General features: G+C 54.0%; 1 protein-coding gene across 1 annotated transcript in view; it reads right to left on the reverse strand.

Moving 5' to 3' along the window:
* Positions 1 to 1,655: 1,655 nt before the first annotated feature.
* The window catches only part of Wnt10a (Wnt family member 10A), an 11,173-nt gene continuing 2,103 nt past the window's right edge, over positions 1,656 to 10,725 (reverse strand). Inside the window, exons 3-4 of the mRNA XM_055616934.1 lie at positions 4,371 to 4,750; positions 1,656 to 2,392 (exon numbers count right to left, since the gene is read on the reverse strand). Coding sequence (XP_055472909.1) covers positions 1,895 to 2,392; positions 4,371 to 4,750 — 878 coding nt within the window. The 3' untranslated portion in view covers positions 1,656 to 1,894. The remainder of the gene's footprint in view (positions 2,393 to 4,370; positions 4,751 to 10,725) is intronic.

The raw sequence follows: 10,725 nt of genomic DNA on the forward strand, positions 1-10,725 counted from the left end.
GTGAGGCTGTTTGGGGGAGGGGGTGGGGAAAGAAACCCTGTTCTCCACTGAGGCAGCAGAACTTAGCACTTGAGAGGGCCTGGTGCCTTAGGCATGCCTAGGAGCTGCTGAAATGCAGCAGTTAAAGGGCGGGTAGCTGAGAGCGATCTAGTGAGCCCAATCTTCCAACTGATGGGCCAACAGAGGTGTATGGCTCCGGAGTGAACCCCCTCAAGGGATCAAGGCAAGGAAACATGGGGGAAGGGGGCTCTGTGAAAACTGGCCTTTGGAACAAGACTTTGTCTGGGTTTGGTTTACCAAGATGGATGCCATCCAGTAAGGTCACTAGCTGAGCAATAGTACTGGATGAGGTAGCTAAAACTGCCCTGCCTGAGATTCTGAGGGTCTCAGAATCTCATCCAAATTTTGGCCCAGCAACGTCCTGGTGGAAACATGTCAAGGAGGAGTTTTGGCCTGCTAAGTGACACCTTGAGTTGTGGCTTTGGGGGCTTGGGGGGGGGGGCTCAGGAAGGCTGCCTATCCATCCCCAGCTTTCACGCCTGGCCTCCAGAGGCCAGCTCTGGAGGGTGAGTCGGCAGCCCTCCCCCACCATCCCAGTCCCAGCCCAGCCGCACCTCCTCGCCTCACCTGCCCCCTGGGGCGCTAGGCTGGGCTGAGCTGGGTCTTGCCCAGGATTATTTCTCTCAGAGCGTCTCCTGTCTCTGCTGTCAGTGGCTGCTGGGCACAGCCACTCGTCCTGGCTTGTGGCAAAGGGCTCAGGTACAAAGTGGGTGGTTAGAATTCTGGCGTTGAGGGATCTGGATCCCTGGGTCCCATTCCTTCCAGGCATCCTTACTGCTGTCATCCAAACCAGGCCTCAGCTAGTCTCCACAACATGCTTTCTGGCTGTCATCGTGTCTCCATTTCAGCCAGATCCCCATACACGTGGGAATCAGAGCACAACTGTCGCCTGCTTAAGGATCTATGCAGATTCTACTAAAATAAAACCCAGTTCTTGTGGCTGCCCCATCCTCTGGTCTCTCCTCCCTGCCCTTGATTTCTCCTCCCCTAACACCGCTGTTCCCTCAACAGGTGGAGGTCTCTGTCTCTTTCTCTCTCTCCTCAGAGCTCTGGGTTCCTATAATCTGTCTGGAAAACCCTTCCCTGTCTCTGCATGGCTCTTTCTCTCTCATGCAGGTCTCAGCTTGTATGTCACAACTCAGAAGTCTCCCTGGCTGATCAGTTTAGCCGAAAGGGCTCCATTTCCCACAAATCAATACTCAGGGCCCTGCTTAATTTTCCCCAAAGCCCATAACATCGCCTGAAATAATCTTGTTTAGGTGTTTACTGGTTTATTGACCACCTCCTTTAGTCAGCCTGTAAACTTCAGAAGGCTTCCCTTTCCCCCAGAGAATGCCACAAAGAGAGTGCAAAATAAATATCTGTTAAGTTGAATGATAGGGGCAGAAGCCTGTGGAGGAAGGTATCTGGGGTCTTTGTAGAATCACTTCAGCCGAATTAGCCCATTTCTTCATTTTAGTTTTCTTCCCCCGGTGCCCAGCAGCTTCAGCGCATTGCCTGCCAGTCCCGGGAGAGGGGAGAAAAGACAACAGGAGGCAGGCCTGGAAGGCTGGGCTGCTTTGGTGGTGCGTCCAAGGGTGCGGGGCACTCTCCGGCATCGCCTCCAGCTGTCTGAGCTAGGAGGAGGAAGAGAGCGACCCACAGAAGCCAGCAGAAGGGTGCCAGTCAGGTCTAGACTGTCTGTGATGTCTCAGGGCCGTAAGAGCCAACCACCTCTCTCAGGAACCAAGGCGGCGGCTGCTGCTGCCGCCCGGGCCCAGATCGCCAGCGGCAGAAGCAAGCCAGGCACCCAGGTGGAGAACATTTCTTGAGACCCAGGCGAGCTTGGGCCTGCTCACTTGCAGACGCTGACCCACTCGGTGATGCGGCATTCTTCGCAGACCACGAAGCAGCACCAGTGGAAACGGCAGTGGCAGCGCTCGCTGCGCGTCTGGCGCAGGATGTTGTGGCCGCGGCCGCAGCACATGCTGCCGCAGCCGTCGGGGCCCGCGCTGCTCTTGTTGCACAGGCGGCCCACAGTGCCCGCCGAGTCCAGGCGCGGCTCCCGCTCGCAGAAGTCGGGCGATTTCTCAAAGTAGACCAGGTCGGAGTGGCTGGCCCTCCGGCGTAGCCCTGGAGCGCCCGGGGCTGGCGAGGGGGCCCCCGGGGGGCCGGGCTCCAGCTGGCCCCCGTTGCGGTTGTGCGGCCGGATGAGCGTGGCGCGGTGGAAGCGGCTGCGCAGCAGCGCCCCCACGGCGCGGAACTCGGGCGTCACCTGCCAGCACGTCTTGAGCTGACAGCTGCCTGACGTGCCGTGGCACTTGCACTTTCGCCGCATGTTCTCCATCACCGCCTGCACGGGGAGGCACCGAGGGGAACTGAGGCCCGGCATCCAGCGTCCCAGCCCTCCCCTGGCCACAGAGGCTGGAGGTCGGCTCCCATTGTACAGAAGCGAACACTGAGGTCCGAAACTGGGGCTCAGAACTTCTCCCGCTCTTCCGCAGCACCCCCCGCCCCCCCCACCCCAATCCGGCTAGACCCTGTGGGGAAATTCCCTCGGTTGAGCTCTTTCCTTCCTTGCCAGCCTTTCTAGCAACTACATGGGGCTTTTGGGCCTGGGGGTTCTTGCTTCCTGAGCCCCCCAGGATCCCAAATCTTTAGGGAAATTCCCTCTCCTTTCCTTGGAGCAAGGAGCTTGCCCCCCTACATCTCAACCCCAAAGCCTTTGGCCTCCCTCCAGGCTCTGTGCCCTGCAGGTCTTTGCAAGGACGGGGTGGGGGGTCCGGGGTGGAGGAACGAAGGAGACATCTCCCTCCCATTATACCAACTCAAACTTCCTCTGTTTATACTGAGTACTGGCAGGTGCCAAAGCGGCCCCTGCCTGGTCTCTAGGAGAAGCTTCCTTGCCACTCACTCAGAGCTCAACTTGTTCTCTAATAACCCCCCTCCCTGTAAAGAACCCCTTAGTGTTACCCTCAGCAGACACCCCCACTGGAAGCTGTCCACACTCTCCACCCCCACCACCCCAATTCCAAATATTCTTAAGGAGGGCAAGGGGCCGGGTCTTCCAAACTGGTCAAGAAGGCCTGGTCAAGGAGCCTACCTCTGAGAGGGCTGTACAGTCTGTGTGTAGCCTGTGGTGTTAGCGCTACATGGGAACCCACCCTGCTCCATCCCCCCAACTCCCCCCGAAACGAAACTCCCGAAACACACACCAAAGCTTCCCCAGGCCAGCAGCTCCAGAACATCTGCTTCCCACAGGCTGCAAGCCATTAATTAACCAGTTTAACAAGGACAAGGAGGAGGCACTGTTGGGCTGGGCTGGGGTGGTATCAGGAGCTTGGGAAAGAAGCCCCGTGCCCAGGGCATGGCTGGGTGGGAGCTGGACCTGAGGGTAAGCATGCGTGTGCCTCAGTTCACCCTCACTCCCTTCGAAGATGGAAATGGCTGCGGAGTCAGAGGAGGAACGGAATGGTCTCAGGGGCCAAGGGGGAAACTGCATAGGGATAGGAAGCCAGCAACTGGGCTGAGCAGACAGGGAAGGACCAAGAAGAGGAATGAGCAGGGAACTGCCAGGAAAGGGCTGGGAGTGGAGCCGGCCTCGCTAACACTTTCCCAACTCAGGCAAGTTTTTTAGTCACTCTGCCTCAGTTTCCACATCTGAGCACGTGTTTCTTAGGAGTGTTGACAGTACAGGCGTGCCCTAAGTAGGCTGAGCCTAACACATAGAAAGGTTTGGTAAGTTCAATCAACCGTTCCTTTTCTCCTGTGCCTGTGTCTGTATTGTTTTTAGTGTTGTTACTCTCACACAAAGGAACTTGAAGGTAGTATGAGCAGTCCAGAAAAAGAGAGAGAGAGAGAGAGAGAGAGAGAGAGAGAGAGAGAAAGAAAGAAAGAAAGAAAGAAAGAAAGAAAGAAAGAAAGAAGGGGAGAGAGAAGGTAGGAAGCTATAACATAGGTCCTCAGCCTGTGAGAATCCCTTCCCGGGATACTGAACAGAAAGTCTGTGATCTCGGGCTCCTACAGCCATGAAATATTTAGAGCTGTGATACATGATGGATGATGCTCTTCGATGTTCTGGCTCTACAGGGAAGGAGAGTGTGGTCGCCCAGGTCCTGACTGCCAGCCTATTCCTTTCTTCTGTTGGCTATCAGAGAAAGATGGTTTCACCCCTGTGTCCCAGTCCCACCGTGGAAGGTTCCCACTTCTTGCAGACTGGGTTAAGAGAGGGATGTGAGGTTACTGAGCCGGGAAAATAGAGTGGTTCCTAAAAGGGAGAGCTACCCAAGCGAGCGGATGAGGAGCCTGCCTAGCCTCGTCCTGACTCTCACCTGCCTGCCAACACGGTTGTTGTGGAGTCTCATGCGTGCGTGGATGTCTCTGTGAGGCTCCCGGGAGTCCAGAAAGTCCTTGGAGAAGCGTTCTCCGAAGCCCACATCCGGGCTGCAGCCACCCCACTCCCAGGAGTCCTGCAGGCCTGGGCTGGCAGGGGGCAGGGCAGGGTGTTCCGGGACCCCGTGGCTCAGGCCCTTACCGCGCTGCAGCGCGTCCAGCTGCAGGCGGTGCAGCTTCCGACGGAAGGCCTCTTCATCCCCACGCCTGGAGGCGTCGCAACCACAAGCCTTCAGTTTGCCCAGGGCGCACGCGTTGGACACGGCGTGTACTACCCCGGCCGCTGCTATGGCGTAGGCGAAAGCACTCTCTCGAAAACCTGCGGTAAGGGGTTGGAGAGATGGCTCAGCGGGGAAGAGCGCTGACTGCTTTTCTAAGGGACCAGTGTTTGATTTTTGGCTCACGATTTTTGGCCACGAAAGGCAGCCATCTGAACTCTAGTTCCTCGGGATCTGGCACCTTAACACAGACACACACACACACACACACACACACACACACACACACACATATATATATGCAAAATACCAAATACAGGTAAATTTTAAAATAATAACTAATTAAGGAAAAAAAATAAAATCTGTGGTAAGAGACCAGAAGAACGTGATCATTAGGTAGAGCAGGCTGGAAGTAGATGGTTTACTAACAGGCTGTGAGATTCAGTCCCAGGGGCAGGAAGAGGGTAGACAGAGAGGGGGTGGGGTTACACTCCCTTCCCTTTTTCATTAACACCTCCTTAGCAAGCTTGGAATTTATATGTCTAGATCTCTCCTCCAGGGCAGAAAGTCCCTAGCAAACACATTCTTTTCCAGATTAGACACTTAATCTATTACCTTTCACAGTGATATCTGCAATTTTTTTAAATAGCCTGGAGAAAGTGGGTGAAGTTTAACCCAAAGTATAAATTACAAGTGATGGAATTCCAGACCCCAGGAGATGCCAATGGACAGGAGGATAAGACCAGATCATCTGCCCTTAATGTACCCCACCCCAGATTGTAGGCTGCTGTATAGGCCCAGCCTGGAACCCTCCCTCCCTAGTAGTTTTTATTCTGGTCCACATGACATGGCTGCTCCTATCCCACCAACCTGCCTATATCCTGCCTTGAACTGCTGGAAACATCCGAAGGTTGGTGTGGGTGAACCCAGTGACCTGAGTGGTATCTGGCATGTAGCAGGGCTGCAAACTTAGTGGAAAGACAGATTGAGCTTTTCATTAGAGGCTTAGAGGGCAAAAGAACTCACTCTGATTGAGACACTGGGATGTGCTAGCCTGGCCCCAGTGCCTGTTCATACTGCTTTCCTTTTGGGTACACTTGCCGGAGCCATCTCCTGAGAAGTGCCCTGGAACCTGAACCAGGAGAGACCTACTCAGAGAGGTAGGTCTAGCCCTTGGACCTGCAGGCTACTGCTTGTTTAGTTTAGTATCCATTGAGAAAAGCGTAGCTAGAAGCAGCTTTTAGAAAGAGGCTGTGGACCCTGGAGAGGGCAGGCAATGAGAGAAGCCAGGAAGAATCGGCCTGTGCCGTGAACCCCTACAGAAGAAACCCAGAATGTGGTGGGAGGGTGATGACCTTGGAGAAGATCAGAAATTCAGTAGAAATGACAGAATCCTCCTACCCCAGCAGCAAAGCCTGGGAGGACATGTTCTCAGAAGCCTTAAAAGCTCTGGAGACCTCTCTGGGACTGGATAGGATCAAACCCCTAGCCCATTCCTGCTCTAAGCCTCATCGGCTGCACCACAGGCCAGATCCTCTTCTTGCCAAGACAAATTATAATATTGATCCCATGGTCTCTTTAGCAGCTAAGATCTGATTTCTGCAATCATATTGCCAGGGTTTCAAATCTTGGCTCTTCTACTGGCCAGCTGTTAATAACTATGTGACCTTGGCCAAGAGACTTAATCTCCTTGTGCCTCAGTTTCCTTCTCTGCAAACAAGTGTTATCATTATCTAGCCAATTGTTGTTCCAAGAATTGAATGAGTTATTAAATTTAAAGTGCTTGGAATAGTGTCTTACTCATAAAAAGCACTACATAAACATTGCTGTTATTGAGAAGTTCTTCTTGCTGTCTGATCTTGTTCAATTCTGCTACATTTTTTTTTTTACATCATTGTTTTTTGTTTCATCCTGATCAAAGACAGAGCCTAGCAGCTCATGACCCTTGTCTAAAACAAATCATTTGGATTAGTGGAAGCCTCCGATGTAGATTCTCCCTCTTCATCTTCTCTTTCTAGCTCATGACATCCTGGTAACAGGAGAACCAGACAGGAGGGGATGAAGATTGATCTGGAACTTGGCACAGGCTTCAGGGGAGCAGAAACTGCTGTGAGCTGGTGCAGCCTAAGGGTAAAGGGTAGACCCACAACTCTGGGACATGCACCCTGCATTTATCCCCTGCCTTTTATCTTTAGAGCTTTAAGAATGTCTCTTATTGCTGGCAGAGTCATCAGTCTGCCTGCTTTAGAACAGATGGCAATACTCAGACCTCCAGAGACAGTCTAGACCTCATCCCCCCTAAATACACAGACACACACATGCACATACGTGCTCTCTCTCTCTCTCTCTCTCTCTCTCTCTCTCCAAACTGGGAAATCCCCAGGTCACAGAGGTTATGAAGTGGAGCCTCCACTTAACTTTCTCAGCAAATGCTGAGGGACATGGGCTCCACTGAGTCCTCCTGCTGAGAAAGAAACCCAGATATCCCAATTTCTAGTTCCTATGACTCTGTATATACTTGGCATCAAGTCTATAGGGGAACGGGGTAACTACATCTTCAACATGTCCATGGTCAGACAGGCACAGGAGAATCTGGGAAAAATGTAACTTACAACCTTAGACAACTCTATACCTCATGCAGCTTAAGACTCCGTTCCTGCACCTCTCCCTGTTTCTGACAGCTGTCACAGCCACGTGTAGACATGACCAGGGCATGCATCCTCACTCTTTGCTCTGAGCATCCATGCTCAGAGAAGTCCTGCCCACTGGGTCTGCCCCAGCTCCCATTCAGGGCCCCAGTTTCGGTCTTGGCCCCAACTGTCTGGGGCAGATGCAGGCACTGTGCCATCTGGCCAGCTGGAGGGGGAAAGGGGTGGGGCCGTGGCCAGCTGGGCTGCCCGAAGCTGGGGGGGGGGGCTTGTTAAGATGCACAATTAGCTGCCCTGCCTTTGATCTGGGACAGAGACTGCCAGCATCTAAGTGGAGTCAGCTGCTACTATAGGCTGCAGCCAATGGCCAGGAAGGGGGCTGAGGGAGCAAGCTTGGAGGATGAGGGAGTATGAAGGGAAGATGATTTAGGGGCCAGTGGGAACAAGGAGGGGCCAGAGCAGCTTAAGCTCTGCCCATTCAAGTCAAAGAGGGAAGAGGAAAGAATAAAGGTCTGGTTGCCATTCACTCCTTGCAAATAATCTGTTCATGCTCCTAAGCCTGGGAGAGAGGAGAGAGAGACAGAGAGAGACAGAGACAGAGACAGAGATAGAAACAGAGAGTGACAGAGACAGAGAGAGCTGTGCATGCAGGAACACTTAGGCACATACAGAGTGGATGTGCTCACAGAAACATAGGTGTGTGTTTTTGGAGTACTTGGCGTACACATGCACTGATGGCTCAAGCTCACCTCATGTTGGCCTTGGAGTTTGGGAGCCCTTATAGGAGAGGATCTAGCAGGCAGTGCTTTCAATCAGGTGGGCTGCGTGGAGTCCAGGCTCTCCTGCTCATTTATAATCTGTCTAACTGATGACAAATTACCCAACCTCTCTTAGCTTCATTTGCAAAGATAATAATAGCACCTACCAAGTGGGGACCCTATTTGAGGACCCTAAAACATGGATACCATGTGTCTTAGTACAATGCCCAACACTAAGTGCTTAATACATGTTTGCTAATTTCCTGGGGTGTCATCAGAACACAAGGGCTTTAGGTGATCCTGAGATATGATTACCTGTGCCTTAGTTTCCTTAGCTGAGTGCCACTCCATTCTCCAAACCCTGAATGCCTACTCTTAAAACCATGAATGACTCTGAAACAATGGAGAAAGAAAGAGCAGGACATCACGGTGCAGGCTCTGCCACTTAAACTGAAGGGTTTTCCTGAGCAGAGATCCTTGCTTGCTGCAGGACCCAGGCCCCTTCTTTCCACCCATTCCAAATGTGGTTGGGCCATAGTAGGGCCAGTAGCACCTAACAGGAGCAGCTCCCTGGGCCAGCTTTGTGAGTCTACCAAACTCCTCTTCTAATCTCTCTGGTCTCCCATTCCTGACACATCAGGACTTAAGCCCAGTCTCCCTGAACCTCCTTCCTCAAATCTCCTTCTTGTCCCTCACCTCCTGAAGGACAGGTAGAGAAGTTCTCTGTCCGTCCCCTAACTGTTAGGACACCCAGCCCAGTCGTCAACCTGTCTGGGTTTGTGTACAAGATGCAGTGTGGAGCAAAGAAGCAAGCATCACTTTAGGGCCTTCTTATAACTTTTTTTCCTGACTCTTGTAAAGCCCCTTGGAGACTCCAGTGCCTGCCCCCACTTTCCCTCTGGTCTGCAGCTAGGTCTTTGGCTAGGTAAAGCCTGGTTATATTCCCAGGTTTGTCCTCAGTACATTTTACTCCCCTTCCTTCCTCAAACCCATCTGTCCAGTTCAACCTCTCTTTGGGAAGGCTTCAGGAGGCTAGTGTGGCAGTAACAGCAGTACCTTAGAAAAGCCTAGGGAACCCCCACTCGCCCTCAGCAGTCCCTAAAATTATTAATGACATCATATGTTTTAAAAGAACCTCCTTAGCAGCCTGACTCAGAGGAGTCAGACCGTGATAGACAGTATAGTGTGTGTGTGTGTGTGTGTGTGTGTGTGTGTGCGCGCGCGCGTGCCAGGTCAACAGGCTCCACAATAATCAGGATGAGATAGAGGAAGAAACCAGGGGCCTCCACATAGAGCTTGTTGACGGGATTCAAATTTAGTGAGTCCTGGAGAAGAGGACCAAAAGGATCTAGGAAATGAGCCTGAAGGAAGATGGACCTAGCTAGGTATGAAGGCAGGCTCAGTCGCAGGGGTGAGGCAAAGGGAGCTGGGAGGATGGCAATTGTCTTTCCAAAAGCCCAGAGCGTCCCACTAAAGAGGGAGAGGTAGAAATGAAGTGTTGCAACGAATAAGGGGGGCAGAAGCCACTGAGGTAGGGCGGGGTTCCTAGGCCTAGGGAAGGAACCCAGCCCCACTGGCTGGCGGAGTCCAGGAGCCACAATCCCGCCCCCTCTCAACACTGGGTGCCGCCCCACCCTGGCTAGCCCTAGCAAGTCTCCCCCTCCACCCCTAACCTCTCCCCTCCCCCGCTCCCCCCCACCGCCAGCTCACCTCCCGCTTATTAAACTGCAGGTGAACCTAGAGCACCTGGCCCCGCGCCAAACCCGCGCGGCTCCATTGCTCTAAACTCGCCCCTAACCTTCAAAGACCCCAGGTCCTTCACTAGGTGGTAGCGGCCTGATGGGGATACCATCAGGATGCCTGGATTTACGCTAGAGGGATCAGCGGGACTAGTGGGGGCACAGAGGCCAAGGAGGGGACTAAGGGAGTTAGCCCTGGCCCGCGTCTCTGGTGGTAGCAAAAGAAAGACCCTCACAGCCTGCCCCAAACCCCAGCGCGCAGGAGCTAAAGCCCAAGGAGAAACGCAGGTGTGGGGAGCGTTAGGTGACCTAGCAACCCAGGGTGGCAGAGGGTGGTTCGGAGGCGGTGAGCACCGGCCTGGCCCAGCCAAAACCTGGAAGATGCTGAGACCTGTCTGCCGCTTGGTGTCAGCGAGCAGCGCGGGTGGTGAGGGGTGGGCGCGCAGAGGGAGGGGAGCAGGCTCGCGGGCAGAGGATCCTTGGCGGCATCCCCCCCTTCCCCCCAGCTGGCAAGAAGGGACGACACGATTGTGCGGGGTGGGAGGGAAGGGAGCGCGGGGCACGGAGGGAGGGAGGTTGCTCTCAGGGAGCAGCGCGGAGCAGTCTGCCGCGGCCCCGCGGGGATTAGTTCGCGGCTGCATGCCGCCACACGCGTCGGGGCTGGGCTAGGCCGGGTAGAAACAGCGCCCCGGGCGCGCGGGGGAGGCAGGAGGGAGCGCGCAGGGGCGGGGCAGCGGCCTGGGGTTGAGCAGGGGGAGGCTGAGGTGGCCCCTGACTTGCGAGCCCAAGGGGTACAAGCAAGGGTCTTACTGAAAAAGAAAGAAGAGACAGAGAAAGGAAGGAAGGAAGAAAGGAAGGAGGGAAGGAGGGAAGGAGGGAAGGAGGGAAGGAAGGAAGGAAGGAAGGAAGGAAGGAAGGAAGGAAGGAAGGA

The sequence above is a fragment of the Psammomys obesus genome, unplaced genomic scaffold, assembly GCF_907164565.1.
Source record: "Psammomys obesus unplaced genomic scaffold, mPsaObe1.curated_primary_1811, whole genome shotgun sequence".
In the NCBI taxonomy this organism is placed as follows: Eukaryota; Metazoa; Chordata; class Mammalia; order Rodentia; family Muridae; genus Psammomys; species Psammomys obesus.